The sequence below is a fragment of the Magallana gigas genome, chromosome 4 (assembly GCF_963853765.1).
Source record: "Magallana gigas chromosome 4, xbMagGiga1.1, whole genome shotgun sequence".
In the NCBI taxonomy this organism is placed as follows: Eukaryota; Metazoa; Mollusca; class Bivalvia; order Ostreida; family Ostreidae; genus Magallana; species Magallana gigas.
The window spans coordinates 36,367,318-36,383,914 of NC_088856.1; the positions used below are offsets into that span (position 1 = coordinate 36,367,318).

Sequence of the window (16,597 nt, forward strand, 5' to 3'; positions counted from 1 at the left end):
AAAGTTTGGGTCGTATTATTGGCAGTTGTATTTTATACTGCTTTGTTTGTTAATAAAATTCAATAAAAAAACATGAAATACAGTTACCGCATAAATGTACAAAAACTAAAGAATTTTTCAAGACTGATTCCATTCAAATTGCATAAAAAAAGTAAAAAGAGTTTCTCGTGAGTTGACCTAAGAAGAACAAAAAATGCTGAGTAAATAAGCTCAATCTAAATAAATTTATTATGAACAAAATTACAGGGTTTTTTTTAAATTGAATGATAAGATTTTGAATTTACCTTCTGTAGAAACAAACAAGTTAATACATCGCTTCGCATTTTCTAAAATCGTTTACATTTAGCACATGTTTATAGCGTTGTAATCCAAATTAAAATGAAGTTATAACGTGCGAAACGGAAGATGTCGTACTAGATGAACAATTACTAGCTTGCTAATGATTTTACAAAATTTTATCATGCATCGTGGGTTAATTTTTGCAGTTTCAAAAGTGTTCGCATGTTTGCTATTATATTTCTAAAATTGCAAGTGTCCTTTAATTTCAAAATAAATAAATTTTGTTTACTCTCATATAATTTATCAGCAATGTTTTTCCTGGGCATGCTTTCATAGTGCACCAGGCAAATGAATATATATATATATATATATATATATATATATATATATATAATACAAGTCTTTGACAAGATACAACTTTTCGCAAATGTTTATCAAAGAACGTCAATCAAATTGATTTTAGGAAAACATAAAGTAGCCAGAAATCATTGTCTGGTCGCCATCTGCAGTATAATCTTGCGCTACCCTCACGTAATCATTTCTACGCAGGCGCAAAATGGCAAGATTAGAGCCACTATCATAACCTGCAGTGTTGCCGTCAGAGACTGTCCTCCCGACGATTGAGTCGTTTACTTCCAGGAAAGTACGGAGGTATCCAGAGGAAACCTCCATGTTCCAAAAAAAGAGATAGACACCATCCTTTGGCGCTTGGAAGGATGAGATTGAAAAAGAGCTGGATATGTCCAAAGCTTCTCTGTTGAAGCGCATAGGGGTTGTACTAGTTGACACGGAAGTATACTCAACAAAGGCCGGTGTGGATAATGTTGCTACAATTAGATACAGGGATACAATTGTTTTCTCTAAAGGCGGGCTACAGTTGTATATAAGAAGAATGTCTGTTTGTTTTTATCGATGCAGGTGAAAAGGAAATTGAAACTCATAAACTAAAGGTTAAAACATATATATTTACAATCAAGTTTAAAAACATACGGTTCTCTATGCGCCATCCAGAGAATGTAGAATGAAAGGGTTTGATACGTGCATCACTCTCAGACGGATAAAGATAAATTTGATCCCCTCTAGTCAGAAGGAAGATCTGAAGGGTGGAGGAAGTGTCCTGAAGCAGGCCGTCTGAAGAATCAGGCCAGACCCCAATCTCATTTAACTTCCTTCCTCCACGATAAAAATAAACCATAAAGTCAAGGCCACTTGTTTCTACGGCGAAGGCTAAGGCATAAAGACCCGTCTCAGGACACGTAAATACTCCTTTTGTGGAATCATATACGTTTCCATTGTTGACGACGCTTTGAAATTCAAGGCCGTGAGATATTGATGAAGGCCTATCCAGAGATGACATCGCTTTTGCATAAAAGGAAGCGTTGTCTGAAAGAAAATAGAAGTGATGAAAGTTACTAAATGGCCTTATTATTGTGTTTTGTTCCGGTATTACCACAGAAGCCCTTTGAAGTTGCTCATGTAATAATAATTGAAATTTGAATGCAGAAAAGAAAATATAGTTATTCTATATGTAAGTAGCATTCATGTATTGCATATCTTTTAATAGTGTACCGAATTATTTCTAAATAAAATAATATTCTTATATAAGTGAAACTTAAATTTCATTGTGTTTTTAAACAGTATAAAGTTATGCCTGTATGTAAAATTGTTAATTTATTTGTTAAAGAATGAATCATCTAAACAGTGCGATCTCGCCCCTTAGTAATCACTAAAATCGGCACTTTAAAACAAACAAGCATTCTGAGAGTATTGCTTAAGCAATACACGTCCCCTACCGGTTTGTAAGAAATTTGTGAAAACAATGCACTCTAATGCAGAATATCATTTCTTACCGTCTTCTGCACCCCGAATCAACAGACCAACCCGATAACGAACCCGATTATAATAATACAAAAAACACTGTCGATTAAATTTACGACACAATGCTTGACGCTATTTTACAGAACTTATTTGTTTGTTAGAAACAGTAAAAGGAATGGTCCTAGTAATGCACGATATTATTACTGACTACATACCTTCCTTGTTTATTCAGTACACCGAACCCGATAACGAACCCGAACATTTAGAGATTGGAATATTAAAAATTAATTTTCTCTAACATATGTAAACCAGACGCTACAAAAGTGTAAACTTGATCTGTAGTTTGACATTTTGAAGCTGTTCAGCAAATTTCATATTATTCCTTAAACGCATAAAGAAAAAAAGTGTGGAAAACTGAAGTGGGACAGACAGACGGACGGACAGACAGACAGACAGACGAACGGACGGACAGACAGACGGACTGACGGACGCAAAGGAAATCTATAGTCTCCTCCGGTGAAAACCGGTAGGGGACTAATAAACAGGCGTTGCAAAATAGTTACCTGACTTTTGGAAGCCATGTTTAAAATCACCGGGCGTAAATCCGGCCAAAATGGCCCCCTAATGCATGTAAAATGTATAGCTCCGGATCAAAATCCGGATAAAAATACGCTGACCGTTGACTGCGTTAGACAAGTGACCGCCTTTTAGAGGGCAATCTTATATGATTGATAATCGGGTGAAATATATAGACTGAATACCAAAAGTAAACCCTTAGTAAACCCAGAAAGCAAACCCAGGGTTTAGTTGGGTTACTCTGGTGTTGGGTTGGTTTTGCTTGGTACCGTAGGGAGGTAAAATGTGAAATTGAAATAATAAAAACCTCATTGTTTGAAAAAAACAAATGAGATAATAATGTGACGAAAATCATTTATTTGATTCCTTTGCAAATTATAGGAGGCCGATTTTGGATGTTTAGAGGATTCCTTCGTTAGTGTTGATGATCGTGAAAATTGTATCTCCTCTTGATATGAGAGAAATGCAAAATGTAATTGGCATTAAATGACATTAGGTATTTGATAGAGGCCTTTGATTTATTGTTTATAATAGCTAGACAAACGAAATAAAAAAGAAGCATACTTTGCTGAAGCCTCCATCCTGAAAACGTAGAATACAATGCATCAGCTGTTCCGTTGATATTGACTCTGACTTTGTCGCCGACCTTGAGGTTAAACACAACAAAGCCAGTGCTGGAATCCGCTGCTACATTTCTACCTCTAGAGTCTGTAAAAGACGATCCAATCGCAACGTCGTTCACAACAAGATCTGCGTTTGTGTATCGCTGACTACTGGTTGCAATCGTCCAAGAAAACGCATGAGCGCCGCTGTATTTGCAAGTGAAAATTCCCGTAGTCCCACTGTAAGCTGATCCCTCATTGGTTGTGACATTTTTGAAAATGACGTGACCAGTTTGTGCCATCAAAGTAAGTTGAGCGTAAAAAGCGTAGTTTCCTGGTCTTTCAGGTAGACTAGTTCCGGTTGGTGCTTTATCAATCAAACATCTTTATTGCAATTTAATATATATGCTTTGAAATCATGAGACGAAATATAGATAGATGGTATTTTTAGCAACCAAAATATTTGATGAAAATGTTTATCTAAAGTTTCAAATTAATAAACAAAAGGTTTTTCGGCCCAGGAAGGAAACCACTTACGTAGGTAATAATGCCCAAATTTGAATGTATTAGTACTGAAAATGAAACATCATTACAACGAAAATGAATTCCTATGATATCTCTTAGCTGGAAACCAACGCTTATTGCCTTTATTTGTTCATTAGAAATTACAACTTACATGTATAAAGACAATACACTGTACATATACCTGCAGTGCTTCCAGAGTTTACAACAGTATTAGGGGTGAATGTTGCGTTACAGTTGATGTTACAGAGGTCTCCATGGCAACAACCAGAACAGGGTGTATATGACCGTTGTCCTCTCAGTAATCGTTTCCGTCCAAAGATTATAGGAGCAGATGCATGATTTTCGCACGCCTGTGCATACAATCATAAGGAATGTTTTATTTAAAGTAGTTTTATTGGTGATAGGTATTTTAAAATTCTTCCTACAATAGTTACGTTATTTCCTTAAACGTATTTGTGTTACATATTATAAGAATAAAACAAAAATTATATATTCTTATTAATTTTTTACACATTTTTTAAAATAAAATTTGTAAACATATTTACATGTACGTCTTCACAGTGGCTTGTAAAATACCTTTGACCGAAAATCGGTTTCTCTCCAAGAAAACAGAGCTAAATAAGGGAAACACAAGTTTGATCTGAACATATGTGCATAATGAGTCCCGATACAAATTGTTTAATATGAATCACAGATATAAGCAATCGAAGTATATTTTAATACAGACTTTACCTCATTGGCTCCACAGACAGTCACGTGATGACAATCACTTGGGTTCAAGGTGTGAGCACAATTGAAACACATCGGTCCCCTTGAGGTGGGGAGACCTAGAGAAAATATTACGTGGAACCATCATTATAATAATAGATGAAGTAGTGAGATAGTCTTTACATGTGAAAAAGAACACTTTATCCAAAAAAGAAAGATCTTAATCACATGTAAGCTTAAATAACATATATAAAAAGTAAATGTAAAAAAAATAAGATATAATACAAATCAAATCAAAATAAAAAAAAAACATTTTTCATTTGATATTATTAATCTATGACTACAAAAAAAAATGTTGTCGCCAACACGTATTACACTGGTTTTCAAACTTATGCCTTATCATTGTTCATTATTGTAGAGAATTTTCAGCAATTTCTAAGGTATAATATAATCAGCAGACAATCAACATCTATTTTCAATTACTTTTTTGTATAAATAGATGATCAACTAATACCAAACGATAACATTCACTTTAACTGCTCTTATTGGTTCTTCTAAGGATTCTAAGCGTACAATGCATGTGGCCTTTGGTATGAAGAGGCGAAATATATATATATATATATATATATATATATATATATATATATATATATATATATATATATATATATATATATAGAAAATTTGAAAAACGAAAGACAACACAGAGTAAAACGTTAGCGCTTTCATTCAATCTTCAGACGTTTTTAAAATAACAATTACGTTACTTGGTGACGTCTACAATACAATGACGTCATAGTTAAAGTTAACGTAGTAGAGGGATATTTCCGCGTAATCTATAGGGTAATTCAATGAAATATATACACAATACATAAAAAAGTTAAATTATAGCAGTCTGTTGAGGCAAGGTTTTAAAGTTTGAATAAAATGTTTTTCTTTTTCTCTTCTTTCCGTTGCACTCTCTGTAAAAAGTTTATAAAATGGAAACACTTTAAATTGCCCGCCTCCGCATACATCGATGTGCTCGCTGAGTTTTATTTTCCGGTACTCTGGGTCTTTAATTTGCTGTTTATGCACCCGGATTCTTGTTCTTAATGTTGTCCCAGTTTCGCCGATATAAAATTTGTTGCAACCATCACATATAATGGTATATATTAAATTTTTGGAATGACATGACATGTCCGAATTTATGTGGAATTGTTTTCCTCTGAAGTCAACCGAGCTGCCTTGTTTTAAAAACGGACACGTGCCGCATCGTATGTCTCCACATTTAGATACCGTTTTTATTGACGTATTAATTGTAGATGGACAGAGTATTCTCTTAAGGTTCTGTGGTTGCCTTTTACTGTTAGTAAACTTGAGTTTGGTTAAAACGCGAGCCATATCTTCATCTGTTTTGAGAACTCTGTTGAGATGATTGACCACTGGAGCTATATTCGGGTTCCTAGGGTTATGGGTAGTAACAAGCGGTAATATTTTGGTTTCCTTGTTGTTCTGTAAAATTGGATTAATAAGATCCTGTCTATCTATTCCTTTGGCCTTCATTATTCCGTCGTTGATAAGGTTGATAGGGTAATGCTGGTCAGTTAAAAATTGTTTTAATTCGTTGAGACGCTGATTTCTTGTTTCCTCATCACTGACTATAGTACATATTCTCCTGGCAAGGTTGTAAGGGATGGCCCTCTTTGTATGTCGTGGATGGGACGATCCAAAATGCAAATATTGATGAGTATCTGTACTCTTGTAGAAGATATCTGTAGAAATTTTATCGTTCTCCTTTTTGACTAGAACATCTAAAAACGGAATTTTTGTGGAACTTTTTTCTAATGTGAATTTAATATCTGGATCTAGATTATTAAGAATATTTTTCAACCTTTGTAATTCCGAGTCTTCTTTATTCCATATGATGAAACAATCATCTAGATATCTTTTCCAGTTCTTTTTCAGAGTCTGGCTGAATTCTTCACCGAATTCCTCCTTTGTCTTTTTATACAGACTTTCTTCTAAAAATCCTAGGCATAATGTAGCGTATGTTGGGGCCATTTTAGTTCCCATGGCTGTACCTTTGATTTGATGAAAGTATTTGCCATTAAACGTAAATACATTATTCTTTAAAACCAAGTCTGTAGCCTCCAATAAAAACTCCTTTGTAAATCTGTTATCAATGTCCGTTCTGCAATTATCAATCCAGAAATTCAAAGCTGTAAGTCCTAGTGTACTGCTTATATTAGTGTATAAGTTGACTACATCCAAGCTTACTAGTTCAGCATCAGGATCCACTTGTTCCGGTAGATATCGTAGAAAATCTAAGTCATCCCGGATGAAACTTTTTACATTTTGACATAGTGGTTTCAAAATGATATCCAATAAATTGCTGAGTCGTTGGGTGGGTGCTGCAGGTCCTCCAACAATAGGACGGAATGTTAAATCTGCGGGATGTTCACAAGTAATGTATTCAGAATTCTGTTTTTGTATAGCTTCTTTGATTGTTTTTGATTTGTGAACTTTTGGTAACCCATAGAAGGAACTTTCTTTATATTCAAACTCAGTGACAAATTCTTTCTCCTTATCTGTTAAAGTAGAGGAATGTTTGAGTAGCAGTTTTTTTATTTTTTGTAGGATTGCTTTGTCCTGGTTTTCAGATATTTCAGTATAAAATTCCGTGTTAATACTGTGTCCATAATAACCACGGCTCCGCCTTTATCCGCGTGGTTATTATGGACACAGTATATTATGAGCAAAAAATAATGGATATGCTTTCAAACACGGAAGCTTGGATGTAGTCAACTTATACACTAATATAAGCAGTACACTAGGACTTACAGCTTTGAATTTCTGGATTGATAATTGCAGAACGGACATTGATAACAGATTTACAAAGGAGTTTTTATTGGAGGCTACAGACTTGGTTTTAAAGAATAATGTATTTACGTTTAATGGCAAATACTTTCATCAAATCAAAGGTACAGCCATGGGAACTAAAATGGCCCCAACATACGCTACATTATGCCTAGGATTTTTAGAAGAAAGTCTGTATAAAAAGACAAAGGAGGAATTCGGTGAAGAATTCAGCCAGACTCTGAAAAAGAACTGGAAAAGATATCTAGATGATTGTTTCATCATATGGAATAAAGAAGACTCGGAATTACAAAGGTTGAAAAATATTCTTAATAATCTAGATCCAGATATTAAATTCACATTAGAAAAAAGTTCCACAAAAATTCCGTTTTTAGATGTTCTAGTCAAAAAGGAGAACGATAAAATTTCTACAGATATCTTCTACAAGAGTACAGATACTCATCAATATTTGCATTTTGGATCGTCCCATCCACGACATACAAAGAGGGCCATCCCTTACAACCTTGCCAGGAGAATATGTACTATAGTCAGTGATGAGGAAACAAGAAATCAGCGTCTCAACGAATTAAAACAATTTTTAACTGACCAGCATTACCCTATCAACCTTATCAACGACGGAATAATGAAGGCCAAAGGAATAGATAGACAGGATCTTATTAATCCAATTTTACAGAACAACAAGGAAACCAAAATATTACCGCTTGTTACTACCCATAACCCTAGGAACCCGAATATAGCTCCAGTGGTCAATCATCTCAACAGAGTTCTCAAAACAGATGAAGATATGGCTCGCGTTTTAACCAAACTCAAGTTTACTAACAGTAAAAGGCAACCAAAGAACCTTAAGAGAATACTCTGTCCATCTACAATTAATACGTCAATAAAAACGGTATCTAAATGTGGAGACATACGATGCGGCACGTGTCCGTTTTTAAAACAAGGCAGCTCGGTTGACTTCAGAGGAAAACAATTCCACATAAATTCGGACATGTCATGTCATTCCAAAAATTTAATATATACCATTATATGTGATGGTTGCAACAAATTTTATATCGGCGAAACTGGGACAACATTAAGAACAAGAATCCGGGTGCATAAACAGCAAATTAAAGACCCAGAGTACCGGAAAATAAAACTCAGCGAGCACATCGATGTATGCGGAGGCGGGCAATTTAAAGTGTTTCCATTTTATAAACTTTTTACAGAGAGTGCAACGGAAAGAAGAGAAAAAGAAAAACATTTTATTCAAACTTTAAAACCTTGCCTCAACAGACTGCTATAATTTAACTTTTTTATGTATTGTGTATATATTTCATTGAATTACCCTATAGATTACGCGGAAATATCCCTCTACTACGTTAACTTTAACTATGACGTCATTGTATTGTAGACGTCACCAAGTAACGTAATTGTTATTTTAAAAACGTCTGAAGATTGAATGAAAGCGCTAACGTTTTACTCTGTGTTGTCTTTCGTTTTTCAAATTTTCTATATATAAAACCGGACACTGCGATATTTTTTGGATTTAACTATATATATATATATATATATATATATATATATATATATATATATATATATATATATATATATATATATATACATATATATATATATTATAAAACTTTTATATCAATTCGGATTCAATAACGTGAAGCATTTACCCGGCGCCCCACATCCCTCGGAGTTGCAGAGATCGCCATTACAGCACTCCTGGCAGAGAACAGATCCATGTACCGCTCTCCTGCTGTTTATTTTAAGTATTGTTCTATTTGTGACTTTGGCACAGTTCTTAATGCAAATAAAAAGTATATATGAGAAAAACATAAAGTTTAAAGGACAATATCTGGAACTGTACTTGTACCCACCAAAAACGAAAATTAAAAAGAATCTGTATTTTTGCGACTTTCACGTTAATGCAAAGCATGCTTGTTGGGTGAACAATTAATTGACCAATATTCGGGTTTTTTTCTTTTTTAACAAGAATATAAGGTAGATGTAGAGTTCTCTAAACAGGAGACACAATACTAGTAAATACAGAAAGGATTCACAGATTGAGAGAGAACTTCAACTTACAGAGTGTGGTAGACAACCTGACCAGAAAGAAACATCGCCGTTCTCCTTTCTATATCTCTGTACACCACAGACCTAGGACAGGTATTTGAAAATGTGTGTATTTTCATTAAAACAATTCTGAACTTCCAACAACTAAAATTATCTAGCGTTGAAGTATTCTATTCTGGTATGCTACCGCTTTTAAAAAGCGGCAGTGCATAAGTGCAAATGACTTTATTCATGAGATCGTTCAAATTAAAATTGTTCATGATCAAGAAACAACACATGTGCAATATGATCTTGCAAACTTACATCTCCGTCTTGGCAGTACTCAATTCGTTCACAGAACCGAGGCTCTAATACGTCATCACAGCGTAGACATTTTAAGCCAAAGCCTTAAAAATAGTAAATATTACAAACGTTTCTCTCAACTTTCGTTGCAAATCTTTGCCGAATAATAAAGAGAAACTCTACATGTAATGAAAACAATGCCGCTGGTTCTCTTTAAGACTACAACACAAGAATAAATGTATTTTGATCCTTAATTTATCATATTTAACTTGAGTTTTTACGATAATCTTTTTCTTATCTAGACGTAAATATGTAGCAAAAAAGATGTTGGTATTATAGTGGTTTGGGTTAACATGGATGAGCGGGTCTAATACTAGTAAGTTTATGTTTTTTTAACTTTTTCAACATCGAATGGTAACAATTATATACATAGTTGGACGTTTTAAAAGTGTTTGTTACGTGCACAAATATATTTTTCCAATCATTCTTCAAAGTGGCTGAATGGTCAACAATCTGGCCACCAAACCTGCCTTAAACTTTTAAATATGATACATTGTTTTTTGCAATTAACTTCCATTTTATAAAGAAAAAAATCCAAATAATTAAGCTTTAGTTTATCAGATTTTTCCAATTTCTTTTTAATTTCATTTCATTTAATTTTCATTCAAGATAATTCGTAAGCATTTGCACAGTAATTGTGTATCGCAAGACTTGGAGAAAAAGATATGAGGTTATTTCTAATTTCTCTTGTTTATAACATTGTGTATGAGAGGTGTTAAACGCTGTGGCGGATAATTATGCCAGTGCCAAGGTGGAATTATTCCACCTGTCTTATCAGCATATAATAAAAATATCTGTCATATGATGCACCATTTATTAAAAAAAGTTCATAATCACCTTTGCTTAATATAAATCTCACTTGTCAGATAAAATACTATCATAAAATTAAACTCCTAGAAGAAAACAATTTTCCCCATAAGAAAAACAAATTTACAAGAGGATATTTAGAATTTACTACCGGAAATAAAGACTTCCCTACATGTATTGAAATTCAAGACAAATTCGATAAGAAATATTTGGTATCTTTAGGAAAACTGCTTGTCTGAATCAAATTTCTGCAGGAAATGCTTTTCTCTTATAGGAAATATAATTCATTTAGGATTGTCAAAATTTCTTGTAGGAAAATTATCTATCCTATGGGAATTATTACTTTTCTACAAGGTATTTAATTCAAAAGGTAAACATCTCACCTGTTATTGAGACAAACTTATAACAAAAGTGGTCATATACTCTCTAGACAATGGTTTATCACTATGTATACATGAATTTTTACGAATCTGCATCATAAGTGGGTGCAAAAATGCCACTTTGGCCCAGACATAATTATCTGGCACAGTGTTAAAGGTATGATTATTTGTATTAAAAATATTGAAATTAACAAGAAAAAATTGTCTGACGTTTTAACTAGGATTAGTGTTTTGAAAGAAATCTTTTACGACAATGACACGATTGCATTTATATTATTTTATTTACGTAATGGAAATGCTACAAACTTTGTGCAAACCATGTTTTTAGCAAAGTATAATAATTATGAGAAAAATTACAATACTATTTGATTTGTGCATCTGATACTTGTATTTAACTGAACATATTCTTAAATATTTTGCATAGTCATCTATCCTTTAAAGGAAAAGAACCACTTGTATAAAATGTTGACCAATATTTGCCCTCTTAATACTTATTTCTATGATAAATGTTATAACGATGTATAAAACATATTTTCATTATTGCAAAGATTTTGTGACCAAAAGAACAAATTGGGTTCATTAAAAGTTTCAATAAAATATTTATAGCAGAAAATAAAATGCAAAACATCCTACCTTCTACTTCCTGTGAGGAAAGTACAATCAAACCTGGAAACAGATCACGAATTCCAATTAATATGTACGCATGACATATCTTATTGAGAGAGAGAGAGAGAGAGAGAGAGAGAGAGAGAGAGAGTTTGTAGAAAGACTGAAAAGTAGAGAGAGACGAAGGAAGGGAGTTTACAGAAAGTTTACAGAAAGACTAAAACGAGAGAAATAAAAGGAAAAAGTGACCGTATATTGTGCAAAGACAACGAAACATATTATCCAAAGAGATCAAAATGGCTGTTAGATTTCCAAATCGCCTCAAATACCAACGTGCAATTTCAAAATTCTTATCAGAGGACTGTTGTACTGGAAATAAAGATAACACAGTATAATGCGGCTAGTTAGTCAAAACCAGGTACTAATCAACGTTATATGGTTTTTGTATAAGTGATAATACTGTAAAATGGTTTCAGTAACCATATCAGATGAATTAACTAAATTGAAATCAAACTTTTTTTGGTTAACATTTGATCAAGAATTATCTCTTCAAAATGAATGTTTTATCATCAAGAGATAAAAAGAAACCAAACAGGTATATAGAGATTGAATATTATAGACTGCCACAGGTAACTGTTTCCCAAACATTTTGACTTGTATTACCAAAATTATACAAGTCAATGAAGAAAAAAAAAATTTCCTGAGGGAAATAAACAAGAATGGAAGCAAATTGCTTACGGTTTATAAAGGGAAATGTTGAGAACTTTTCTGCATTCGGAAGCACTTTGCCCTAATTTTAGTCTATTTCATATAAGATTTTAAATAAATAAATGTGAAAATGCGCTTGCATATGAGTCTTTATTGAATGCTATTCAAACTCTCTTTTCACAACATCTTTTTTTTTTTAGAATTATAACAATATTATCATTAATATTGGAATATGAAGATTTACAATGTACATATAAATACTTATAAAAACGCTTTTTGATTACAATTAGGACAAAATATTGGTACACAATTCACTTTACATCTTTTACACGTTGCTTCAAAATCCTGACTTTTATGTATTTATCCTAAATCCCATAATAAGTAGCATATTAGAATATTCAAATTAACTTCAATGCAAAGCCATGTGATGCAGTTGAGTCATGCGAGCATCAGAATATCTAAGAGCCTTGTGAATTATCACATTTTTATTAACAATGTAATGTTCTAACAATATGCAAATATAGATTTCACTAAACAGATAAAAGAAAAAAAATCAAACTGTTTTATTCCATCGTTCATTGTACATATAAGTACAGGAAAAAATTCCACATCTGAACTCTACATTATGTTTTTGATAATTTTATAGACAGAAAAAAACAGGATTTGTTATACATCTACAAAGTAACTTCTATGTAAACAAAAACAAGGTTTATGTTTTGATTATTTAAATAAAAATTCTAAACTGTAATATCTAACTTTCATCTTAATTATTGAAATACTAGAAGCAGGGGGAAAATACATCATGGACATGTATCTTTGACATGTTTGCAAAAAATGTTAAACTCCCAAAAAATAAATTGTTGATGTGCAAAACTTAACAACACCAAAAACATGAAAAAAAATGAATCAGTCTGAAAACGTCATGCGTTTGTACGAATTGATATCTGTAATATCTTTTATTAAAACAAAACGGTGGAAACAGTGATATTCAGTCACGCTGAAAATTATCAAAAGAGGGGAATGAAAGAAAATAATTTAACTTCATTCTGTCAGTGATGTGTTTTTGAAGTATTTAGAATAACTTCGTTATAACTGTTATTAAGCATGCTGCCGCCTTATCTTATGCTCTCACGAACAATTTTGTTGTGTTTATAAATCGTGATATATTTATATATAATAATCTCGTAAATATTTTTCTAAGAACATGATATTGAATAAAACTTTTGTTGCTCGTATATTTTGATAATCTCATACCATTTAGCCATTTGATGAGACTATAAATATAAATCACGAAGGTGTGTCCATCATTGACAACATAAAAGTTGACTTCACTGGAACAAAGTTTAAAACAACGTTGTAACAATGTTACGAAGTTTTGCTCTTGTCTTTCTTTGTCTGTTTGTTGTCTCTGGTGACGAATCGTGCGACCTAAGTGAAATGGAGAACACAATTTGCATTCTCTGTAGCCAACGAAGAGGAAGTGAGCTTTTTGAAGCAGGTAATTGTTTGACATAAAACAATAATATCGCTATGTTTGTCATCGTCCTTTATAGAAATTAATTTTCAAGTTTTTCATTTTGTTCATTGAATTTTTTGTAAAGTCAAGAGGGACAAAAGTTTATTTATTTTAAAAATCTGATTTGAAATCGGTGCATACATTGCCCGCCCCCTCCCAAGCAGGATATAACGGGGGGGGGGGGTCATTATTCTTAATAAAAAATTCTAAACAATCAATTTAAATTCATGATTATAAGTCATATTTATTGCACCAAGGATTTTCGCATCTATCATTATGGTAACACTCTACAGATTTCGATTTCCGTAGAGGTAATCACCGCAAAATCGGAAATATTTACGTGTTACGTCGAATACGTACTCAAATGCACAAATAAATGAGCTTAGCCATTTTGAAATGAACAAACTTACTAGAAAAAACATTACAGACACTATAATGGATATTTTAAAGAATTTATTTTTATAACATGAATATTTAAAATTAAAACACTATCGTCGCGTTTCTATCTCATTCTGCACATTTGTCTTTGAAGTGTTTAATGCAAAAGTTTATTGTACATATTAACAAGACTGTACATGAACACTGTACATGGTAGCATGCGCTTATTATAATATAGTAGATGTCTTTGATTTCACTTGAATAAAATTTTTTAAATTGTTTATAGTTCAAGATGATATTGCTTTCAGGGAGATGGGATTTCTAGTTTAGAATAATAATGATTTAATCAAAATTATTCCATTTGAGTAATAAAACACTACATAATTGCTTTATTATCAAATCATGATAATGAAGTTTGTATTAGCTGAAAAGTATAGTATATGTAAACTTAGAAAATTTTACTGCACCATATTCATAATCATGGTTTAATGTTCCCAAACAATTTACTGCAATTATTGTGAAATGAAAACTCCATCATTTATTTCGAGTCACTAAATTAGAGAGAACAATTTAAACGCTTTGCAATTTATAGTATCATTTTTGAAATTAAATTGATAAATTAACAAATATAAATAAAACGATTTATACATGTATTGCAGGGCATCAGATTGCCTTTTTTGCCTACATATGCATGTCGCAGAATGTTAAAATAAGTGGCATTTCCAAGCATATGGTATTTGTATACGATCGGGTTGAAACCAACCATGGCAATGGATATGACGTACAATCTGGCAACTTTACAGCTCCAGAAAACGGGGTCTACGTTTTCCATACCAGCTCGACTTCGTATGACAAATCTTACTGCTCGGTAGAAGTTGTTAAGAATGGCCAGATTAAGGATATCACTTTTGCTGACTCAGGACATCATGATGACAGAGCGATAGCCTCTTCATTGACTATTCTCAGTTTGACGAAAGGAGACATTGTTCACACCCGGGTGGGTGAAGCAAGAGGGGGGAAGCCATCTTGAGAGTAATCGATACACCAGAATGAGTTTCTCAGGATTTAAACTGGCATAAAAAATATAATTATGTTACTTTTACAAATATCATATATTTATGTATGTGAATCTAAAATATACAATGCATTGATTTGCTTCTTAGATTTGTATTATCTTGTTTTATTTGATATCATTTGTGGTTCTGAATCCAAATTACATTTAAATTGTTCTACAAAAAATGATATAAAAGTTTTACCAAAAAGTAGATGTTAACCAAGTTTTCATTTATTCAACTCTGTTAACTTTTAGCATTGTCTATTTGTATGTTTCTTTGTTTAGGTTTTGTTGTGTTTTTTGGGAGGTGTTTGTTTTACTGTTAATGAATTTTAATTTTTTTTTTTTTAAGGTTTTAACCGTTTATAAAATGGCTTTTTGTTGTCTGCAACTTCAACATATGTCTTTGTTATCTATGCTATACCTGTATATCTGTAATATAATTTGCTTGACATGTTTCGAGGGACATACAGAACCTTCATAGTGTGACCCATGGTCTTTCAGATGTCTCATTCAATCTTATTGACTTTTTTGCATTACATATAAATCATTTTATGTCGGACGTAAAATGTCTTTTTACGTTAATTATTTTTGTCATGTGTTAGGTTATGAAAAAGTCCCTCAATGCATCCAAGAATGTTATATGTGTTAGTGATTATATGAACTGCAACAAAATAACAAAAATTACTAAAGTCGTTACTATTTTCTTTTGAACATACCGTAAAAGTTCTATATGTGATAAATGTTCATATCATTCAGTGAAATCTTTCTGTCCTAGAATCACATTAGTTGTCTTCCCTGACGAAGGCAAATTATTTCGTATGCAGCTGTCGATTTTAATTTGATTCTAAGACACCTGCGTGTGTGTTAGTAACGTTACATGTACGAGAAAAAATATGAAAATACAACACCATTTAAGAACTTTGTTTCGATGACTGGAGGAAAGCCTAGCATAAGATAAATTTAATTCGTAAGTGACATCAAGGTTTATGAAAACTTAACTTCATCCAAACTGGTTTTTGGTTATATTGGAGATTTAAGGTGAAGAAATTATGATTAAGAGCTGTGTAAAGATATTTGAAAAAGTAGGCATCGTCTCATATAGCACACAACGCCTCGAAAAGGTGCAATTATGCGTCAGACGTCCAAATATATGTTACGAAATGACTCGGAAACATCAAACCTCGCATCTTGGATGAATGTAAAGATTTTCCAAAACTTAAAGAGGTTGTGAACATTTATTTATGAAACGAAAGTAAGATATAAAGATATACAAATCCAATCAGACCCAACCTGACAGACAGTAAACCCCAACTAAACCCTGGGATTACTTTCTGTGTTTACTCTGGGTTTACTTCGGGTTTACTAGAGTGGA

The 16,597-nt window shown here is 32.7% G+C and overlaps 1 protein-coding gene across 1 annotated transcript; it reads right to left on the bottom strand.

The window, feature by feature from the left end:
* Nucleotides 1-689: 689 nt before the first annotated feature.
* Nucleotides 690-11,921, bottom strand: LOC105320185 (uncharacterized). The gene is made up of 11 exons (XM_066080717.1): nt 11,816-11,921; nt 11,594-11,626; nt 9,735-9,817; nt 9,444-9,515; nt 9,032-9,158; nt 4,533-4,627; nt 4,346-4,414; nt 3,982-4,150; nt 3,238-3,642; nt 1,270-1,662; nt 690-1,106 (listed from the first exon to the last, which is right to left on the bottom strand). Exons 1-11 carry the CDS (start codon nt 11,841-11,843, stop codon nt 739-741), a joined length of 1,842 nt encoding a protein of 613 aa, XP_065936789.1. The 5' UTR covers nt 11,844-11,921; the 3' UTR covers nt 690-738.
* Between the last annotated feature and the right edge of the window lie 4,676 nt (nt 11,922-16,597).